Genomic DNA, 22,612 nt, shown 5'->3' with positions numbered 1-22,612 from the left:
GAGTTTCTTATGTGTTGAGGCTCCCAGAGAGAGTCAGCAGAGAAAGACAAGGTTACCATTCGTAATTCAGGAGGGCCAGGATTTGTATGTTGGGATTCTTCTTAATCCATCTGATTTCTTTAACTCTTAAGTCTTTCAAAATCATATCTGCTCCCTGAATTCCTGTGGGGACAGCTAATCGAGAGGACTTGACTTATCAGATAAAGTTTTATTCTTTTTTTTTTTTTTTTTTTTTTTTTAACATGAAAGGCCACAGCCTACCTCAAATGAGCGCAGATGTTTCATCCTCCTATAAGGAATGAACCACACTCACTGGTGCGAGTGGCACCTGCTGGTCCTCTCCCGCTGCTCAGGTGCTGCACGAGAACCCCTGGTCTTTATTTTGCAGCGACTGGGCTGCTGCCTCAGTTTGTGAACAGCCCAGACACTCAGACTTAGTAGTGCTTCACATTTAAAGAATCACACAGAATCACAGAATTTCTAGGTTGGAAGAGACCACAAGATCATCGAGTCCAACCTTGATTTATGTCCAAGAGAATTGTTTATTGTGTTTATATAGAGCATGAGCAATGTGGAAAACACTAGAATTTTTGCATCACTGGTTTGGTTTTGGACAGCATTGGAAATGGCAATGCAGCTGCTCACATCATGTCTCTGCATTAAGAGGTGTGCAATATGCCATGAGGAGCCAACGCTTTGCACTTTAGTTTGGGAAGTGCCCACCTCTGGCGTGTTTGCTGCTTGCTCCTCTAGTGTCACAGTTATGCGCTTAGCTGTCTGATTCTCCTTAATTTCACTTGGAAGTTGTAATTTTAATACAAAAACACAGTTCTTGAAACCAATCCTGTGAAACCACGAGACTATTTCCCCTCCCTTTTCTACCCTCAGCTTTCCCATCCCATCCCAACTCGTCCCATCCCCCATGCTCCCACCAACACATACCTCCTTCCCCTCCCTCTCACCCCGGTCACACAGCAAATATCCTGATGCTGCAGTTCCAAGCCATGTGTCCGCCCCAGCCTATGCAATCCAATGGTCTCTGACCAAGTCCCTTTGTTCAGATGTTAATACAAAACACACAATAGGAAAAAAAACAAAACAAAAGGAGCCAGACACAAGAGGGAGACACACTGCCGGGCTCCAGCTCTGGCCTCTGAGCCCTTCAGCTAAGCTCCACAACAGCTAGGCTCTTGGGGTACCTCCTTTCACACTCAAAACTGCAGGTCACAAGCCTTCCAAGGTGCCTAGGAAAAGGAAGAAAGGAAGTAAACTACAAGCCTGTTTCTGTTTTAGGTTTCCCCCCACATCACTTTCCCTCAACCCAATGGCTTCTGGAGGATATTCTTGACTCCGACAGGTCTTTTCCCGTCTTCCAGTGAGACCCTGCCTGGGGACCAGGTTCACTGTAAGTCACTGGTTCCTCTCTGTAACGTGGGCGATGGGTTTGGCAGTGAGGGGAGGGAGTGGAGCACGTTGTGGGGACCGACAGGCTTTTGTCTCACAGCAAGTTGGGGGGAGATGCCAGGGAAGGCGAGAGAAAAGCGCCAAAGGAAGCCGGTAAAGCTGGCCCTCTGCTCGGTGTTTGTACTCAGAATTTCTCCTTGGGGCGGCTTCAGTGTGCCAGCGCCGGCCTGTTGTCCAGTCACCTCTCGCAGCCCTGCTGAGGGAAAGCACGTGGCGGGGTGCTTCCTGCTGCTTCATCCTCCAGCTGGCTGCCTTCCTGCCCGCTGGAGATCTCTGAGTCGCAGTCGAGCGCCTCGTAGATGGTAGGCAGTGTGGTCTGCTGGCTGAGGCGCTTGCGCAGGCCCACAAGCAAGGGCTGCGGCATGGAGGAGACATCCACGTTGTTGCCGAGGTCTACCCAGGCCAGGCAAGGGAACTTGTTCATGTCCTTCATGGTGTCAGTCAGCTCCTTCATGGTCGCCCGCGTCAGTCGGTTGCCATTGAGGGAAAGGTGAGTGAGCTTGGGCAGCGCCCAGAGGAAGGGCAGCAGCAGGCGCACCATGTCATCATTCAGCTCGGTGAAGCTCAGGTCCACGGAGGTGAGGTGGTCCCCGTTGTTCTGCAGGTAGTAGGCCATGCGGTGGACATCCCGCATGGTCAGGGGGATCCCAGACAGATCCATCGAGTCCTGGCTCACTTTCTTCTGCAGGCTGGTCTTCAGGCTGATGGTGGAAAGGGACAGAGAGAGATCGTTAAGGGTATACACTCTGAGCAGGGGAGGGCTCATGAGGAACTTGGGCTAGAACATTCAGCAAAAGGCTAATGGAGCTTGTCTGGGAAATGGGCACAAGGTCTGCACCATGCCTCTGGGCAGATTGTGTCCTGGGGCTTTTCTGTGTGTTCTCAGCACTTGTACATGAACTTTGCAAGAACTGGCTAACCCCGTGTTGCTAAGCTCTCTTCCACTAGCACATTTCAAAGGGTTTGTCTGTATGTGCACGTACAGACATTCAGTGCTGCGTGGTCAGCAGAAGTAACCATGGCAAGCAAACTTTCCAAATGCACCGGTTTGCACTGCGTGGGGGCTGTTTCTGTGCCACCTCTCCAGGTGAACGGCAAGGTCTGTTGCAAACAGATTTTTCTGCAGAAGTAAAGCAGTGTTAAAAGGCTGAGAAAAGGATATTTTGTCAAGAAAACAGTCTATAGGCAAACTGCTCTTCAGGAATGGATTTACCACATCCCTGTAAGAGCCTTCCCCAGTGTCCCTCAAGTGGTAAGCAGCACCAGTGACTGCTAATTTAGGTCCCTGTGGTCAACAGATTATCTGGGATCTGCTGCAGCTGTGAGGAGGTGGGGAGGGCATAAGGGCTCTAAAAGAAATCTACAGTGAGTTGGTTTTAGCTGTGGTTCTTGCTATCTGCCTGGCAAGTGGAAGGAGGAGGAGGAGGAGAAGGAAGTAGGCTGCACAGCAAGTAGAGATGTGCTGTAGGGCTGTTGGATTTGCAAAATGAGTGGGACATGGAGCTCTGCGATGGACTGCAGGTCTGTGAGAGTGCTGTGAGAAGTGGGAGCTGTGGGGCTCTAGGAGGTTGGAGGGGGGGTGTTGCAGGACTGAGTAAAAGTGTGTGCTAGTGTCATGTCTGAGAAACTAATTCTTCTACGTAAATAACGCCAGCCTTGCTGTCCTTCCAGTTTGTATCAGTCATAAGGGTTTGGGAGCTCTACTAGGATCCCCGCTGGTGTCTTTAGTCACATTCTTTGGGGGTGTAAATGTGCCTTGTTGGGGTTGGGAGGAGCAGGGTGGGCTAGGAATTAACCACCAGTTTGAAGGTGCCCACTCTTCCTATCTGGCTCTCTGTAGTGTCCTGCACGGCTGCGGCACAGCCAGGCCCTGAGAGCAGCGGGTGCGTGGGGACATGCAATTTCCTTGGAGAAGGTTGCAACACCACAGGAGCTACCATGGCAGGTGAGAATGACCCCGCGAGCTTTAGTGTTGCCAGGCCCTTCTGCAGTTGTGGGGAGGATGCGATGCTGCCTCTAAAGCTTTGCTTTATGTGCCTAGTAATGGCATCCCAGAAACTTCTGCCCCTAATACTCCCTGTGGGTGTCTGATAACACAGGTGAATAAATGTGCTTCAGTGTATGCATCAACCCTTCATGGATGCATTTGATGCTGATATGCTTGCAGCTGTGCTTCCTTGAAGGAGTGTGAGGTGGAAGTGACCTTGCAGTCTGCCCTGGACGTGCTCTAGCCCCTACATTCCTCCCGTGGTATTGGCAGCACTTTGTTCTGGCTATTTCTATATGTGCTTGTGGGTCCTGAGTGAATTCATTGTGCGGGGCTGAGGCTGTACCTGCAAACAGGCACATAAGCTAACGAGCTCTCATGGTAGAACGTGCTAACAGCATGAAGTAACTTACATTCAGACCTGGAGGATTGAAAGAGTCCTACACATCACTTATCAAATGCCTACATTTTACATGACCCAGACCACTCCCTCGGTCAGTCACAGGAGGGACAAGGAGGGCAGTGCTCAGCCATGCTGCCAAACAGCAGAGACTGATGTAGTGGGGAGTTAAAATTGGTCCAAGAGAACACAAGTGATTTCTCCAAAGGGCCTTTGTTTCAGAGCAGTACGTGGTATCTCTGATACCAGAGTCCCTGAGACAGGGCTGCAAAGAGTTAATCACCTGCTTTGCTCACAGCAGCAGTGGAAGCTGTGAACTGTGCATGCTGCAGTCTGGATGGTGCTGGGTTAGCCTCCTGTTTCTGGGTAATCCAAGGGATGCTTGAGAGCAGCCCAGGCTGCGTGGGGGCTGTATTCCTATGTCTCACCTGGAAAAACAGTTTGTGCCTTTTTTTTTTTTTTTTTTGGTATGGTTTGTCACCAGTCCCTGGCAGTGGTGTAGCACAAAGTACCACTGGCTGGTATAAGAGACGAGATAGAAGTCCTCTCTGGCCTCAGTATTGGTTTGGATTAAGGCTTTGTTGGTGTGTGTGTGTAGGGAGAATAGAGGACAAACAAGGTTAGAAGCAAGCTTGTAATTACTTCAGCATCTGTTTTGTGCAAGCAGAACCTGGGCCTCCTGAAAACTATCTTCACCAGTGCTCTCAACCCATGGCAGATCCTGGAGGGGGAGACAGACAGGACACAAAGAGAAGGACCTCCTCACCCCAAGCCTTGTCTGTGCAAAGCCTCACCTGACCTTTCTGTTGGACAGCTACAAGGGATGAGCTTTAGTGCTACCACAGCTTGGTACAGGGATGGAAAGCAGGCTGGAGGGGGGGGATTGCAGGTCTTGTCTGCAGTTGGCACCACTCCCTCTGGCAGGCCTCAGCCAGGTGCCATTCCTCCTGCTCTATCTGCAGGAACAGCTTTCCAAAGAGGGGGCCAGTTTGAATGGCTCTTGATCTCTTTAGGGTGACTTGGATCTGAGTGCAGGCAGTGATAAGTGGGGGGAAATGTCAGAAGGACAAAAGTGATGTGCTTGTCTCGCTGCCCGTTAAGCTTCCCCTCCTGCTGACTGCTGTGCAGGGACTGCAGTAATAAGTCATGGATTGTGCTTGACCAGAGTAAGTACCTTCTGCTGCTCTCCCGAGCAGGAAGCCAGTACCCAAAGGAAGCCTCAGTCAAGCAGACAAATCATTGTCCTGTAATTGATTCTCCAGGCTGGACTGCTCCTGGCTGAATGTGCTTAAACTGTCCTGTGCAGTGCCAGGGCCCTCCTTCCTTTGCTGGCTTTTTCTTGTTGTTTTTTCTCCTCTCTCTCTGTTTTTGCTGTTTCCTTTTGCCCTCATTTCTCTACCTGCAGGGGTGACTCTGAACCTCCTGTCTCAGTTCCAGAGGTTTTCTCTTGCCTGTAGAAATGCCTCTAGCTGGAAAATACTGGGAGAAGCCTTGCCCTGGCTGACGATAGCCCCTAATGCTGCAGCAGCCCCTTGACTCTCTGGCAGATGAAGAAGCATCAGACATGCTGGGATTCCTGGCAATTCTCCTTGCCTGCTTGGTGTTCCTGCATGGCTGCATGAGGTGCACCTAAATGCCATCGCTGGGGCAGGGCACAGCATAGCTGACCGCTCCTCTTGCTTCAGAGGGAAATATGTCCCTTGGCCAGAGAAGTGGCAGGTAGATGTCTGTAAGTGCTTTACTTTGAATTATTTGACATCTGGTAATTTTGGAACTTTGAGTTCTAGGACTGTTGGGGGCAGAGGGGAGGATGAGACCCCAGGCTCTCAGGCATCTGTGCAGCAGCTGAGCAAATGCCAGGTTTATTTCCACGGAAGTGGATCGCCTATTATCCCCTAATTTCTGCAAGTAAAATAGGCTTAAAGACTGCTTTAATTGAAGAAGCTTTCTTCTTTGTGTGAGACAAAACAGCTACTTAGCGACATGGCTCTTGATGCACATAGGACTTGTAGGCAGAGGACTGCGAAGCACTGGAGGCTGCATTAACCTTGTGCTGCTGCAACTGGTGCTGCGTGTGATTTTCTAATTGCCAGGATTTGCAGCTAGCAAGGATCTGGACCCTGGATGCAGTGAAGCAGATGGTGTTTGTATTCTCTGCAGCAAATTGAGAGAGGAAACTCTCCATTGCTGGAGGAACAGCTTCAAGTGAGAAATGCAGCTTTCCTGTGAAACTGAACAAGAAGCAAAGGCGATCAGCAGCCAGACCCTGCTGCGTGCCTGGAGCTGGATGCAGCCTCCAGTGGGGCACAGCGCCTGCCCTCCTGCCATCTGAAGAGATCAGTGCCCTTCAGCTTCTTCCTCATCAGCTAAATTCTTTGGTGGCTGTAGCAGCTCTCACCAGTGCAATGACCAGGACCGGCAGCAGCCACAGCAGTGCTTGGCCTCCTCTTGATGTTGTGGGGTTTGAAGGAATTTGTTCAGCACAAGTGTTCAGGGTCCTGCAGGTGCCTCATTGCCCTGTCTCCGAGCTACGGAAGGAATCTGGGAGGAGAGGTGGCTAATTAGCCATGAGTCAGGTGTTTCTTGGCTGTTCTGCCTTGCACAGAGCCTAACAGCAGGTGTATCTGGATGGCTGCTCTGCTTTAAGCAGCAGTTTAGGGGATGGACTCTGGGCTTTTTAATTATCTACTTAGCATAATCTGTTTGCCTTTGCTTCCCGGTGGCACGGGGTGCTGCTTTGAAGAGCTGGCTTTAGCTGCCTCTGATGAGACAAAGGAACGAGAAGCCTCAAAAGCGCTGACCTAGGCTAACCCAGCCCAAGCTGTTCTGAGGCTGGGCCCAGCACGTCTGCAAAGATGGAAGCTGTGCACAAACAGGCTGCTTCCATGAGGAGTCCCTCAAGTCATGTCTCCACCCTTGCACCCATGCTCTTTTGATCAGCTGGGGGCAGGTTCCTCCCTGGCGAGAGAAGGGAACACAAAGGCAGCCTTCTTCCTGCCACCCTCCCTCTGTGACTTGGGAAGGACGTGGATTATCCACAGGTGATGATGCAGCTGAGCACCTCTCCTCCTCCCAGCTCCGTCAAACATTGACCTGTGCAAGAGCCATGAAGGCATAAGGTCCCCGCTGCCACCCAGCCTGCATCCTTTCATTCCCTGCTTATCTTTCCACCCATGTCCTGCTTCTCCTGCCTGTTGGTCTTGGATTTTTCCTTCTGATCTCTAACAAGGCAGTGTTGAGGTGCTGGCTGCCCCCTTCCATCACTAACAGCCTTTCCAGGTGTACCCATCTCCCAGTGCTGCTGGGAACCTTGGTCACGGGTAGGGGCTGGGTCTCAGCACTGTAAGCTGAGGGAACAGCTGCTGTCTCTCCACAGCTTATTCACCAGTTTGTGTCTGTCGGATGTCTCTGTGAGCAGCAGCTTCTCAAAAAATGTTGTGTGAGGCAGTTCCTGTACTCACATCTGACTCTTACCATGTGACTTTAGTTAATTGGGTGGTATTCTCCAACTTGGCTTCCCGTCTCTAAAGCAGGAATGGTGGTGGCTATTTACTCTGTTGCATAAGGGTGAAATGGAAGCTCTGCTTAGTATTCATCTCAGGCAATGTGAAAGCTGAGATCTAATCTGCCAGAGCTGTCATCCATGGCCCTGAGTGATGTTTTCAAGAGTGGAAAAAAAAAAAGACCCAAAGCCCTTTCGAGCTGCTTCCCTGCAGTCTTCTAGACACAAATGCTTTCATTGCATTTTTAAAGTGCATCTAATGCCGCAATGTCTGGGCAGTGCACGTCAATAAATAAGCAACAGAGCAACGAGCCCAGAAGGAACACTTGGTTCCCCACCCAGCTTCAGATTAGCCAAGGTGTTTCGAAATGAAGCTCACTCGGGCAGACGAACAAAAACCGTGGTGCAACTTCTGACAAGGAAAGCCCAGATGTATGCAGTGTGCGTTACTGACTCCATGCACACAGCTGCCTTTGTTCCTCCAGAACAGGTTACTGTGTGGGATTTTTTTTTTTTTCTCTGCAGCAGGAACACCCTGCTTGCAAAGATCAGTCTGTTTGCTGCCTGCGTGTTCTATGGGTTCAGACTTGATCCATTGAAAGGATCCTAAAGAAAGGAGGGCACTGAGTAGCCAGCTCTGGGGGCAATGCAAGTGGAAGCTGCATAAAGTTCCCTGACCTAGCTTTGCCAAGACAGCTCAGTTGTAACCCACAGCTTCCACACTGTGGGCACATAAGCTGTGCTCCAGCTCTCCAGTCAAAGGCGACGTTCACCTGATACCCTTCTACCTCTCCCCTCTGAACTGTAGTCCAGCATGGTTTTGGCCTTGAGAAGTAATGAGCCCTCTGGATCCAGCCCTGTTCTGGAAGAGAACATGCAGTCCTCCCGCAATGCTGAACTCAGGAAACCTTGAGATATCTGAAAACAACATTTAGTAATATCTAAAAGTTCTGCATCTGTCAACATGTCACAGAAGTGGTCTTGATAGCCTAAAAAGCCTATGTCCACAGGGAGAAGCATTTCTTAACCCATTACTCTTTACACAATAAACATCGATTTAATTAGAAGCTGGAGTTAAACAACACCCTTGGATGTGTTCATCTTGTTAAGGGTGAATAATCTATACAACTGTGAAACAGTCCTAGAACTGAAGTCCCATTAGGATGTAAGAGACTGACAATTGTGCGGTAAGGTCATGCTGGTTCCTGCTGAGAAAATGTTATCCTCGGGCTTTTAATTTTAAATCCTCTACAAATACAAGCTCTACTTCTCTGTTTGCTTGGGCAGCCTACCCAAGTAGCTGCAAGGTGGGGTGCAGGCTGTTGGCTGGAAGCTGCAGACCTGTGATGGGGTTTTGCAGGAAAGGAGAATGGAGCCCCTTGTTTTCAGTTTGGCAAACCCAGGCAGCTGAAATAAGTCCCTTTGGCTGAAAGCACAGCAGGAACACTGCAAAGCCTTGATTGCACAAGGCACACAGTTACTGTCAAGAACCCTGCAGAGGTGGACCCATCTCCCTGCATCTGCGACAAGTTAATTGGAGAAACCAGAGACACCCTGGGCTGGATCTCCCCTCCCCTCAGCTGCTGTTGCCTTCAGTCTGCTGCAATAAATTTTCTCTTTCCACGTCTCTCTATGGGTTCTGCTTCTGGCCTGGAGCCTTCATCCGGTAAAAGCACGTGGGCTGGTGGCAACCCACAGTGGGCTGATTTCCTTCCTAGGCTCAGGGCCGGGGCCCCATGAGCATCACACTGTTAGTAGCTCCGCAGGAATGGCTCTGCAGAGAAGGCACCCAGGGGAAATAGTAGCCATGGTGTCCTTCCCCTATAAGATACCTTGCACCTTGGCTGCAGTTGTAGCCCTGGGCTAAATACATCAGTAGTAAAGGTGGTATGAGAAGCAGTAGGACCTATGGCTTCAGTGGGGAGCAGGTTTGTGGTTAAGGGTGTCCAGAAGGACATGTGCTTGTCTGAAAGCTCTCATGGTGTTCTGCAAACTTCATCAATTTGTGAATGTTTGGTACTAGTTGGGGTTCTATGGTGTGAATAGTATAAGACTGATCTTGCTTGGTAGAAGCCTGATGGGTCCTTAACGGAGCTTACAGTTCCAGCTGTGCTGGGATTGCTGTGTATCAAAGCACGAGTGCTTGAAGAAATTCATCTTATCCTTTCTTCTTCATCAGTTTATGGGTGGCTCAGGCTTGTACTTCATGAGGGTTTGGGGTTCCACTGAGAGTGGATGGGGACGTGACTCGTTTGTTCCTGACCTGCAGGTTTGTTGCTTGGCCATGGGGTGAACACCTGTGTGTGATCTGGCTGTAGGGGTGCAGGTCCTTTCCACCTCCCACACCACATCTCCATAACAGCCCTGATGTAATTAATGCCTGGCAGATGCTCGCAGCTGTCTGTGTACTGGACTTGTTAATTATCTTCTGGACCCATCTGGCATGCTGCCAGAAAGCAGAAATCACATTTCAGAAGAGAACAAGTGTACCAGCTCCACGAAAGCCAGAAGCCAAAGCTCAGGAGACCACAAAATTCAGTTTCTGAATATGGTTTGCATGCACTGATTCCTTTCAACTGTCCTAGGTCCCCAGTAAATTTTAGAAATGCCTTCAGAAGGATTGCTGCTACACATATACTTTTTAAAGGACCTTGAGGGCAGGAAGGGTACAAGCCAAGGGCATGGGTTCAGACACATCACAGTGAAGTGCTCCCACTAGCCGATGGCAGGAAGTGGAGGATTCTGATCTGTTAAGAACAGCCCTGCTGGACAAAATTAGGCCCTGATGCCTCCAAGTGAAGCAGCTATTTCTTGCTTTCCTGCTACTGGCAACATCCATTTACTTGCAGCAGCCAAAGATGCCAACTCTGCAGGTACTTTTTGCCGCAAACTGCAAACCAGTTCCTCTCCAGTTTTCAAAGAGGAAGTGCTGCTGTTTAATATTTAATCAAAATTATTTTGTGCCTTATGTAACACCTTGCAGCTGGGTCTGGCTGCCAGGCGGGGCCACCCGTTTTAGACCTATATTCCCCTCCATCACACATTGCCTTGCTCCCTTCTCCCTGCTCGTACTCGCAGATGCTCTGTACCCAGCCAATACTTGGGGTATTACCTGACCCCTCTGTGTGGGGTCTGGGCTCTTTCTCTGGCCCCAGACCTGCTCTGTGTCGCTACTGGGTGAGTGCACAGGCGTGATGCTCTTGCTGACGGATGGCAGGCTGGGTGCAAGCTGCTGCTCTGCAGTTTCTGGTACCCTGGGACTGACTGATGGCTCCGTGCCTTTGATCCCACCTGCAGACTGCACTAACCGGCCTGCCCCAGGGGGTGCTGGAGAAGAGTGCATTAAGAGTCACAGAGCGTGCAGATCTGGTGGCAAAGGGGATGGGAGGGGGGCTACAGATATGAGGTAGATAGCCTGGAAATTGTAGTTGCAGCAAACCAATAGGCTTCTATTCCCTAAGGCATGCTGGGGATCTACTTCTGAGTAAGAACAAAAGGTGCTATGGAAATATCAATTCTCATGGGGAATTCTAAGTTGCTGGTACATCCATCAAAGACAATGAGAGTCTCAAGAAAAGCCAAGACCAGGCACTGCCATTTTTATCTTTTTGCCCAACCCTACATTCATTTCTGAGAGGCTAATGGGGCTCTTCTTGTAGTTGCTTCTCCCTTTCCTTCAGCACTGGAGATCTGTGTCATAGAAAGATGCTTTGCTCGAAGAAAACTAGAGAAGGGGTGGGTTTAAAAGAAGAGGTGGGTTTAAAAGAAGTAGGGACTGCTCTTTACCTGGTTAGAAAAAACAGCAAGTATCGGGGGAGAACAAGTATGGCTCTTTGAATGTGTTTGTAGTAACAGAAAGCAGCTGCCATGGGGGAGCTGTCGGTGGCCAAGCGCTTTGAGTTGTGTTCCCTGTGTGTGAGGCCCTGCATCACCGTGGGTCCTGAAGGAGCTGTGGGAGGCAAGCAAGGACAGCCACCTCTCTGCCAGCCATCGCAGAGTGCTCCCTGCGGAGTGGCACGCTCAGCTTGTGGCATTGCCTTTTATCGGGAGACCATTCCTGCAGACAGGGAAGCTGTACGGGGATGAACAAGGACAAAGTGGGGCACAGATCCGGGGCTGGCTGAGCTCAGCGGAGCACAGGGTGGCCGGCAGGGCTGCCAGCTTTGGCCGTGCTCCTTGGGCCACGCACCCTGCAGGCCCTGCTGGGAGGGCTGGCTGCTGCAGTACCACGAAGGCAGTGGGATTGAAAAGGAGTAAAGAGCAAACCAGGCCAGGGAGAGGAGTTCTGGCACTGACACCGCACCATTTGGCTGTGTTTCTTTTAAGAGGCTGAGCAGAGGTTGCCATGCAGGTTCTCAACCCTGCCTTTCTCCAAGATGGGCAGCAGGGGCAGACCTGGATGATGCTTGGCTGCAGCATGGTTTCTTCTGGCAGACCCCGCTCTGTGCCCGTCCCTGCTGTCCCCAGCCAGGCCACTTACCACACTTGGGACTTCCTCCGGGGCATGCCGTGCCGGTGCCATTTCGAGTGCGGGGTTAGGTGGTAAATCAGCTGCCTGCAGATCCTGTCTGAGGATTTCCAGGGGTCGTATTCCTGAAAGCAGAGGGACAGCTTAGTCTCTGCGTGTGGTGCTGCATAACAGGAGGCAAGGGGGAGGGCAGCAAAGGGACAAGGATGATAATGAAGCAGGGGAAGGAATAGGAGATGGAGAAGAGGATAAAAGAGGAAGGGTGACAAGGCCAGAGATGCCTCTGCGTGATATAGCATCCTCTCCTGGGATACCAGGAGCAGGAAGAACCTGAGCCCAGCCAGCCTGTTCCTGCCCTGACTAGGGACTGGGGCTGCGATTACACATCCTACTAGGGAACAGGTGGTGCGAGAGATGGGTCTGTGGCAGGGGGTCCTGCTCTAGGCCAGGCATCACGCTGTGTGTCATGGTTAGAGCTTGCCTGGAAGGCAGGGGTGGCAGACAATGTGCAGGGGGCTCTGTGCAGGGCCCCTCTCTTCAAAAGAGCTCCATCTCTTCAAAAGAGCTCCATCTCTTCAAAAGAGCTCCACTTTCATAAAAGCACAATGAGGAGGCAGCAGGAGTGTCTTGACTCCTCACTGTTGTATCCTCAGCAGCACCCATGTGCAGATGAGCTGCTGACTCATTGCGTTACAGGACTGTGCTAAAGTTGTATTGATTACCTTGTCACCGTGCTTCCCAGACTTTGGCTGCACACTGTCTTTGGACTGCCCGTCTGCTCCCCTGGTATGGAAGCCCAGCAGCCAGCACCCCTGCCCCATCCCCTGGGTGCTTCTTGCTGGGAGAGATGTGCTCTGGGACAGCCCTGCTCCTCCTGCAGCAGCACCTGAACTCCTGGTCCCTCCAGCTGGCAGATGCTGGGACAAGGAACCCACGAGGTCCCCATATTGCACCTCGCGTCCTTGCAGTCCATTCTTCTCCCAGATATTTGAGTTTGGGAGCTTCCCAACAGCAGTTCCCTCCAACCCCTGCAGTAACTCATCAGGCACCAAGGTGGCTGCTACTCTCCTGGTTTGATTTTTGCACACACTCCCTGTCTCCATGACTTTGAAAGCACCTCTTCCCCTGGCAAAGCAGAATGACAAACGGCAGCTGCTGAAGGCTGGGATTTCTGCCTCCTCTCTCATATTTTCCAAATGCTGACAGAGACCTGCATTCCCCTTCCTCAGCCCTCCAGCCATGGTGCAACGTGTGCGTTTAGGGACCTGATAGGTAAACACATAGTAAAGCTGTCAGGGAATACGCTAATTTATTCTTTATTGCAAGCTGTACTGTGGGCCAGCAGCTGCACGGTGACTTTTCCAAGCAGTCACTGAATCAGCCCAACATCCCAGGGACGCGCTGCCAGCATGTGGCCGTTCTGCTGTGCCAAGTCGGGAGGGATCCCAGCCTCAGTGCTCAGCACAGCACTGCTCCCTTGGGAACCCCACAGGGACTGGTCCATGCCTGGGATTAGATACCCTGTTGCGGGCCACTTCTGTGCTGGCAAGGCTGGAACTGGCACCCTGGTGCCACCTCCATCAGCAAACCTTTCCAAGTGGGTGCACGTGCACACCAGGCTTCAGTACAGGAGCTGGCACAGTGCCCCGCAACTGTTTGTTGGCTCACAACTGAGAATTACCCTCCTGTTCCTTCCCGTGTCCTCGCTGATTTAATTTCTACTGACAGGCTGGGAATTGCACTCAGCTGCTTGCCTGTAATGCGGTTACAGCCACCAGGTGCTCAGCCGGGGGCGGAGAGGGGACGTGGTCTGCTGATGTGTGTGCTGGTGCTGGGGGGTGCTAAGTCTTTCCAGCCCCCCTAATTAAACTCCTGATGGCTGCAAGGGGCACCTGAGGTGCTTGACAAATAGGGAAAATCTTATCTACACAATGGCATGTGTCACACCCCACAAAGGGCACTGCACACTGCGAGGATGGAGGTGGTCTGGATAAAACAACCCAGAACAGCTGGAGATGAGGCCAGTGAACTAAGGTTAATTGGTCCTATTGCTGCACCCTCTCCCCTCCGATTCCTTTTTAGGTGCTTGTAATATTTGGACAAAAATTAAAAAGAAAAATTTTCAGGCTGTGTTGCAGCCCAGTGATGAGGCTTAGAAAGCCACTGGGCATTCCCTAGGGCACCCCTGTTTGCTCTGAGCTGCGTGTACTTAATGTCTCTCTTTGCATAAGCTCATTCTGTTGCCCTCCTTATAAAGCAAACCTGACACTTGCCAAGCCTGATGAGCTAACGGATGGTGTTAGTGGCGGCGAAGGGTAACCAGTAGATGCTGGTGTTGCTGTGGGACTGATACCTGTGAGGTTTGTCTGCACCCTGCCTTGCCTTTTCTGCTCTCTTCATTCTCTGAAGTGCTGTGGCAGCAGTGCAGGGATCCTGCACACATAGCATATTTGCTTTTTGAGCCCCGACTTGCGCCCTTTACTCAGGTCTGGGGGGCTATGGCGAGGATGTATTGCTCCCCGGTAAGGGTTAGGGTAGTGTCATATGACAAAACCTGAGAAGTGAGGTTCTGCTCCTCCTCCTAGTCACCAGCATGGGCAGAGGTGCAGGAATCTCTGTTCCCCTCTGCAGCCCCATAGGCTCCCCAAAAGCTAGCTGTTTTGAACCTCAGGGACATGCCATTGAATATGCCACCACCATCTGCCTCCCCCTCATCGTTTATTTTTATTTGGCAGGTACCCTGCCACCAAGTTTTCTGTTAGCAAGAAAAGTAAATTCCTGATTTCTGGGCCTGTAACCTCATGCTCCCCCAATTGCATTCATGTTCTGAGGTAGTTTAAACCGATTTCTAGGAAATATGCACAAGAATATGTGCTATGACTCCAAGGGTGTATGCTGGCTGGCTCTGGAGGATTGCAGAGCACTACGCAGAACGAGCCACCCCATCTGGGCTTGTCCTGCATTGGTGCTACATTGCGAAGTGTCCATTGAGCTGAGGGGAGGGTTCACCTTTTTGGGACACTGAAGGTCTCTAGCAAGGCTCATCAGCAAGTCATGGGAGATGGGATCCACCAAGTTGAGGAAAGTCGCGTTTTTGTAGAGGACTTCATTGAGGAATGTTCCTTCCAGTCCCAGGTCCTATGAGAAAAACAGAAAGATATACGGGCTTCCTTGGAGCCATAACCACGAGGTATTTGAAACCAGAAAGTAAATCCCACGAGGTGCCAGCTGGTTACTCAGCACAGGAAACTATCTAGCAAAGGTGAAGCAGCTGTGCCTGACCCAGCATTGCGGTGATGGGGAGAGCTGCATGAGATTCAGCGTGAAGCTGAGTCAGTCAGCACAGGGACCGACCGCCTCGTTTCCACGTATCGCAGGAAGGTAAGAGCAGGATCATTTACAGGCTGGATGGAGCCCAGAGCGAATTCTTTCCAGAGAAACTCACAGTTTTGTCAGCCTCAGCGTGTGAATCTGTGGAAGGCGCCATGCAGAAGGGCTGGCTCCAAACCTGCTACACCAGTCTCAGCTTTTCTGGAAGAATCAAACATTTTCCACAGGTATCCAGATACTGCCATCTATCCTGGTCCTGTCCATCAGTACGAGTTGAGCTGAGCTTTGAAACTTTCAGTAAGCACTAAGCACTGGCAGTATTATTTTTTTTTTAGGGTGTAATGGTAAATTTATAGTTAACTCTGCAGGTCAGTTGTGGGGAGTCCTCTTTCCATCTTCCACAATGTGAGCTAAGGGAACAACTTACATCTATGGACCCCAAGGTACATGGCACCTCTGGGCATAGCAGAAGAAACCTCAGCATCTTTGGGAACAAGATGCCTCCCCAGGGGCCAGATGGGTGATACTGCAAAGAACTGCGCTGTTCTCTGCTAAGAGGAAAGCTAAAAACCTAATACAACACAAGTATTACAACTGGGAGATACCACACGGGAAAACAGCAGAGCATCTTGGAAAGAAAGACTGCAGAAACTTGCATGGAAATACCCTGAGGGTAGAAAAATACCCCAGCAGCAGAAAAGTAGAACAAAAAAGCTCCCTAACTGGGATGGTGCTGAGTTTGATTCCGTTGACAAGGAGGGCTCAGCTGAGGGAGGAAACAAGTCCTCTGCCCATTCTGCATGCTGCTGCCAGGAGAAATGAATAAGCAAATGGGTGCCCCATATGTTCACACTGCTCCACTGAATGTGTGCTTCAGGCACCACCCAGGGGAAGACGCACTGAGAGCTCTTACAAAAAGAGAGAGAAAGCTGGGTGTGCACGTGCACACAAATACGTTACCAGCAGGGACAGAGCCACAGTTGGCAGAGGTGCTGGATCTTAACCCTAAGCAGCAACCAAAGCCAGTGCTGTATCCACTCTCTCCTGCTCTGGGTATGCTCAGACCAAATCAAGCAGAGAGCACAACAGAGACGGATCCTGACTGCAGATCTGACAGAGAAAGGGAGAATAAATCAAATGCTTTACAGCCCCACTGCTGTGTGTACACAGACGATACCCGCAAGCAACCAAGGAACCCAAGCAGTGGATCAATCCTGAAGGACAGACACAGCTGGATATGGGCCAGGAGTGTACCCAGGCATCATGCCAATGTCTCCCTTAACCGTAAGGCTTCAGGGAAACGGAGCCTCCTACACAAAGTGTAACATGCATAGACGAAGAAAGCTGCCAAGAGGATGGCATGGCTGAGCATGCAGCAGTGGATGTCAGAACAGTAATTAAACTCCCCTAGTTGGAGCTATACCACTAAGTTGAATCTGCATTCCCATTACAAATCCTGCCTGCAAGGGTTTTATATAAAATATAGGTGTGGTTATTCACTTTGCACTGACAGTCCATAAATTCTTAGCCTAGGGCCATTTTTTAGTTCATCTTATTTGTATTCCTCCCTTGCACTCTCCCTCTCTTTCTTCCTCCTCTCCTCCCTCGTTCTTTCGAAAATGGGCCACCTAAAGGGTGGCTGCAGTTAGAAGAAAGCAGAATCAGAATATTATCAATCTGGGCAGTTCAGTTGGCTTTGTGCCATTATCTTCAAAATGACACTTGGCTGGTGTCTCAGCCCAGGGAAATCAGATTGTACCAGACTTTTTGCTGGTCTAAGTCTAACGTCTCCACTAGCTCAGCTGAGCAATGCCCGCTCACATCAGCAGGAAAGCTGGCCTGTCTTTTGCAGGTGGATGTTTCTGGGACTAAGACCACATGCAATGGAGCTGTCAGAGTGCTGCTGTACAAAAGAAATGTGTATGAGTGTACACCTGCACTTTGCAGTTGTTCTCAGTGTGCAGTCTTCTAAAATAAAGAAATTATGCATCCCTGTTCAGTGGATCTGCTTAGAGCTGGCTTTCTCTATTTAACTACACCCTCCTGATGTCCTAGGAACAATCTACAGCCCCTTGGGGTCTGTAGTCCCCAGGCTGAAAAGCACTGGCAGATCCACTTGCAGCCTGCAGGTCCGAGTCTGCTGGGAGCAGCAGCCGCCTTGCAGCAGGAAGCACTGAGCAGCAGCCCATGCCCCTCGGTCTGGCTGAGTGCATCTGCTCCATCAGGGAGGTTGCATTTCTGCCTCCAAGGTTGTTCTACCTTCCCTGGGGGTTGCAAACACCCCGGCCTAAGGCACAGTGACAAGGTATGGTGTTACGTGTCCTCGCTGTCCACTGGAGTGAACGAGGTGTGTCTCTTTTTACAGGTAACAAACAGACCCTCAGCTGGGATGCCTTTGTCAGCGACTCCTGAGAGTGTGTTACTGCCAAGGTAAGCCAGTCTGTGTAAGGAACGCCGTGCTGGGCACCAAGCTAAGGGCTGAATTTGCTTCAAGAGTGATGCAGTTTTGTAAAATGATGAAAGAGGCTGATCATGGTACGCTTTGAAGCTGGCATTGAACACATGAGGAGGACTGGTTGTGAGTGCCTGACCCCAGCCTGGCTGACGGTTGTGTTCAGTTGTTGAAAGGTGTAACACACCATAGCAGTGTAGCTCTCTGTCTCTGAAATCTTTGAGCACACCAAGAATGGGAGGTTCTGGGGGTGTTGGATGGGTTCTGCCTAACTTGGCAGAAGAAGGCTGTGGTGTGAGTACGGGATGCATGTCCCACTGTGGTGGTGTGAGCAGATGACTGGGCGGTTGCTGTTTTGGCATGGACGGGCAGAGGTAGGGACCAGAAATAACAAGGAGAACTGCAAGGGCAGTGGGCAAAACATGCCCAGGACATGGCAATTCTCAGTGCGGACTTGGGAAGCCAGGCACCCAGCTGATCCCAAAAGGAACTGTCAGGCTGCATGGACAGGAGGGCTTGGAAAGGACCCTCTGCTCCCAATGGCCCTGTGAGTCAGCATTCAAAGCCCGGCTGTTCCCAGATGGACCTTCTGGAGACCTCAGGGTCTGTGAGGGATTTCAGTGCTTCAGCCTCAAGGAGAGGCGCTGAGCATTATAGGAAATGACATTTTGTAATTCTGGCCTCTGGCAAACCCTGCAAAAGTCTGTTCATGTTATGTTGCCACACTTATGAAGTCAATGGCTGACTCTAACAGTGCTTTTCCAAAACAGCCTTTGAAATCTTATTCAGTCCTTGTCTGCCATACAAGCTTTTTGCTGAGGGTTTATCTACCTACATGTGTGCAAGAAGGGGTTTGTAGCGCTGGTAGTACTCCTCACGTGAGCTCTAGGGCAGTGGACATGAAAAGTAGTGATGTAATTTTAGGTCCTGTAAATTCTTAGTCATAAAAATGCAACTTGCTGGTAGCGCACTGATCACCACTGTCAGGTGTGTTGCAAAACCTGGGGCTCTGGGAGCAGCCAGGGCTGTTCATGCAGCTCCCTGCGGCTGCTGCGCTCTCTGGTAGCAAGCCAGTCCCTGCTCCAAAGGGCTCGTGCCCAAAGGCTACTTGCCACTGTAGCAAGGCACTGGTTGTGGTCCCAAGATATGTACGTGTCACTAGATAATGAAGCAATGTGATAAGCTAAGAACTGATTCTGTTTTATGCCTGAGCTGGAGGGAGGATCTGTCCCCTCTGCTATTTATGACAGAGTTGCCTGCAATTTGGGGGAGCCGAGTTTGTCTGGAAGGCGACGGTAGCGCTGAGCAGCGGAGGAGCTGGCTCTGCTCCAGCAGCGGGGCTCTGTGCTCAGCATCACTTTGGCACCAGGCTGTCTGCACGCTGCCTTCTCTGTCCCCGAATGGCGGCAGACAGAAGCAAGCTCCCACTGATACACTGACCCCTTTCCCTCTCCTCCCAGCCCGAGCTGTCCCAGGCAGCCTCCCCAACACCGTCTTGGCTGCTCCGGGGGCCAGCTCTTGGCCAGCCTGCCTGGGCGGCGGTGGCAGTGGGGTGGCCGGCGGCTTTCCCCTGGGGGGCCGTCGAGGCTGGGTGCGGCTGCGGCTCGGGGACCCCTTTTCCTGGGGGCTGCGCAGCCCCGCTCCCGACCCCTGTTCCCGAGAGGGGGCGACTGCCGCCGGGCAGCACAAAGAGCCGCACCCCGGGGGGCTGCGGACCCGCCCCGCCGGGCTGGGGAGGGGGCTCCGGCTGCTGCCCCCCCCCGGCTGCTCCTGCCCGAGCATCCCCGGAGGTGGCGGCACGGCTCGGCTCGGCTCGGCATGGCTGTGCCCGGCCAGCCCAGCCCAGCCCAGCGCAGCCCAGCCCGCAGCGCTTACCTTCCTGAGCAGCCTGAGGATGTGCACGGCGTGCTCCCGCTTGTGCTCCCGGATGGTGGCTTGGATCTCCCGCAGCCACCCCACCCGCCGCACGTAGGGCGCCGGCGAGGCTTTCCGCAGCACCCCGGGCAGCCGCTGCGGGTGGAGGAGCAGGGACGAGAGGTGGAAGTCGCCCCGGCCGCCCTCCGCCTTGCCGCCGTTGGCTTCCTCGCCGGCGGCTCCCTCCTCCTCCAGGCTGCTCTGCCGGCTCAGCCGGGAGCCCATGGCCGTGCTGCTCCGCTCCGGGCCGCCACCGGGCTCCGGGCACCGGGCTCCGGGCCGGGGGAGGTGCCCCGAGAGGCGGGGGGGGGTCGGGCTGCCCCTCCCGGCCGGCTCCGCCCCGGCTCCCCCCGCTCCCCGCCTGGCGGTTCCCGGCGCTCCCCGAGGACGGGCAGCCGGGGGGGTTATTTGCCCGTGCCCCTGTGCTTGGCTTGCCTCTGCCTCTTCTCCCGGAGGCGCCTCCTCCTCTTCTCCTCCTCCTCCTCCGGGGCTTGTTCTGCCGGGGGGTCCTCAGTGGAGAAGACAAAGAGAGGAGCGAATGCCGGGACCGCTCCTTGCATCCAGGCGCTTGGGGGGGAGCTTTTATTCCCGGGCAAACTCAACGCTGCCAAAGGTTGTCGAGATTAACAGCGGTTCACAACGTGCCATCTGGCTGGCAGTGCTTACGTGGGCTGTGTTTTCTGTCAGCCTGTTGTTGGACCCAGACGAGGTGTTTTTACCAAGCTAGAAAGTGGCAGGAATTTTGCCCACTACCAGTCGTCTGCAACTGATAGTACAATTCTGGCACCGTTCCTCACCTGCGGTGGGCAGAAGTGTTTTCCTCATATGCATCCCTCCCTCCCTGAGCAGTGCACAGCAAGTGTAGTGCATGCTTTTCCTTAGACGAAATCTCTGTAATCCAACAGGATGGTAAAAAAAAAACAACGCCTGGATTCCATCTCTAGCCACTGAGATTTTGCAGGCAGCCGAGTCATGCTCCCAGTATAACCAGTAGCTCAGCCTGACCTTCCGCGTTCTGCAGCTGGAGTCACGAGCTTGCTCCTTTTCAGGACTATCCTCACATCAAGTCCAGGTGCCCATGACAGATGGCAAGCCCTGCACACCGAGACAGGGTGTTGGTGGCTGTAACATGAGGGCACGCAGCTGTAGGAACAGCCTGGGCTCCCCACGTGCATTTGGGAGACAAGCATCACACAGTGCCTCTGCAGAAGAACCTGTCCTTGCAGCCACTGGGCCCTCACTTTGGGAATGGCCACATCTCTGCTCAACAGAGCCTGAAAGGTTCATTTGCCTTCTCAGCATTCCACAGAGGCTGGAAGGAGGAAGGAGATGTGGGTGCTCAGCAGCCCTGTAGCCTCTTTCAAACACTGCGCCAGGGGTGTGAGTCTGGTTTGAACAGACAGGGACAAAATGGGGCTGGACTGAGAAGCAGCCTGGCCAATGCATCAGCTGTGCCACAGTATTTATGCAGGGCTCTAACTATAATGGCCAAATCCTGCGGGCCCTTCTCAGAGTTTTACTCAGTGTTTGATCAAACAAAAGCCCTGACTCTCCCTCTCCCTGTTCATCCCCTCCCTGCTCTAGCTGAGCACCTGCAAGACAGAAATTAGCATCAACAGATCCTGAGATATTGCTGAACCTGACTCAGGCTAATCCCAGTGGGAGGGAGTAGATGCTGAGTAAGGACTTCGGGATCTGGTTGGAGAGCTCCGGGAGGCTGGGTCAGGAGAAAATCACTTTGCTGTATGGGGTGCAACATTATGGCTTCAGGAGTGTCACTGGGAGCCAGGGGGGAGACAAAATCTGCCTGGCAGCCAGCAGTGGGTAAGGTGTTAATGGAGGGATGTGCAGTGGCCTCTCCCCACTGCCCAGCAGCTGGACGAGCTGCCTCAGCCCCTGCTTCTGCCTGCTCCGGTCTGGGAGTGCTGCTGAAAGGAGAGCAGCACTAGCAGGGTTTGTAGCCCAGGGATCAGTTAATAGCAGAACGGCTTTGTACGGCTGAATTGTCTCACCTTATTGTCTGCCTTATCTCAGAGAGTCAGGGGAAGGAAGCATAATCTGCAGTTTACACTTGGGCGGGGATGAGGCTGTGCGCGCTGTTCCAAGGCGGCAGGAGAACCGGCACGAGCGGGCGGCTCAGAGGATGGTATTGTTACCAGGATACCTTCTCCTCTGTGTGTGACTTGAAAATATCCTGCCACAGATCAAATCCTCTTAGCAAACAAACAACTGTGGGAGCTGTTCAGCTGTCTCCCGTCTATGTGCTTTAAAACTGGAAGCACCACAATAGCAGGAATAATAGGAGCTAATGAGAAACACACCGAGGCTGGGCTTGGCTCTACTGAGGGAGAACGGCTGCCTGGCTGCTCTTTGTAGGCTAAGAGACCACAAAATGTGAGCTTGAGGCTTGGAATTGCTCCACCTCATCCCAGTGGATATACCAGCACCTCTCAGAAAGGTATTAACTTGGTTCAAACCCAAATACAGGTATGTATGGTATTGGTAGGTGCAGCTAGCTGGGCGCAGCGTGGCTGGGTTAGTTTTCCCCAAAAGTCTGTCTTACACCTAGAATGGGGAAATCAAAAGCAAACAGCTCCTCTCTCTATTCACTCAAATTCTGTGCTGCAAGCACATCTCCTTGTCATCATCCCCGTGTCCAGCAATGGGAACATTCCCAGCTCCTGGCCTTTAGGACAAGTAAGCAGGGCTCAGGTCGGTGCCAGAAAGGGAAGAGTGACTGCCCCGAATCAGACCACAGGCCTCTGTCCCAAAGGATCCTGTATTAGCAGTGGCTAATAGAGCATGCCGAGGGAGAAGCAAAAGAACAGGAGGGCTGCAGGCTGGTATTCTCCTGAATATTCTCCTAACCACTAACTATATGTAGCTCAGGAATTTCCTGAGGTAGGGATCTCTCTCTTTAATCATCCTTTACTTTTTTTCTCCTAAGACTGTTTTCATCCTGAGCAAACTTTGGGCATGCACAGCATCTCACAGCAGTGAGTTCCACTGCTCAGCAGTGTTGTGTGAAGAAATATTTACTTTGTCCTGAATCTGTCGCTTGCTGTTTTCATTTGATGCTTTGTAGCTAAAATCAT

General features: G+C 52.0%; 1 protein-coding gene across 1 annotated transcript; it reads right to left on the bottom strand.

Moving 5' to 3' along the window:
• Nucleotides 1-1,642: 1,642 nt before the first annotated feature.
• On the bottom strand, nt 1,643-19,742 carry LRRC75B (leucine rich repeat containing 75B; the record flags this gene model as incomplete). The annotated part of the gene is made up of 4 exons (XM_084297628.1): nt 1,643-2,165; nt 11,834-11,946; nt 14,831-14,959; nt 19,479-19,742. The coding sequence occupies 4 exons, from the start codon at nt 19,740-19,742 to the stop codon at nt 1,643-1,645; spliced, it is 1,029 nt and encodes a 342-aa protein (XP_084153754.1).
• Between the last annotated feature and the right edge of the window lie 2,870 nt (nt 19,743-22,612).

The sequence above is a fragment of the Netta rufina genome, assembly GCF_964035555.1.
Source record: "Netta rufina genome assembly, chromosome: 17".
Lineage (NCBI taxonomy): Eukaryota > Metazoa > Chordata > Aves > Anseriformes > Anatidae > Netta > Netta rufina.
The sequence above is the reverse complement of the archived record's forward strand: the minus strand, read 5'-3'. Positions and strand labels throughout refer to the sequence as shown.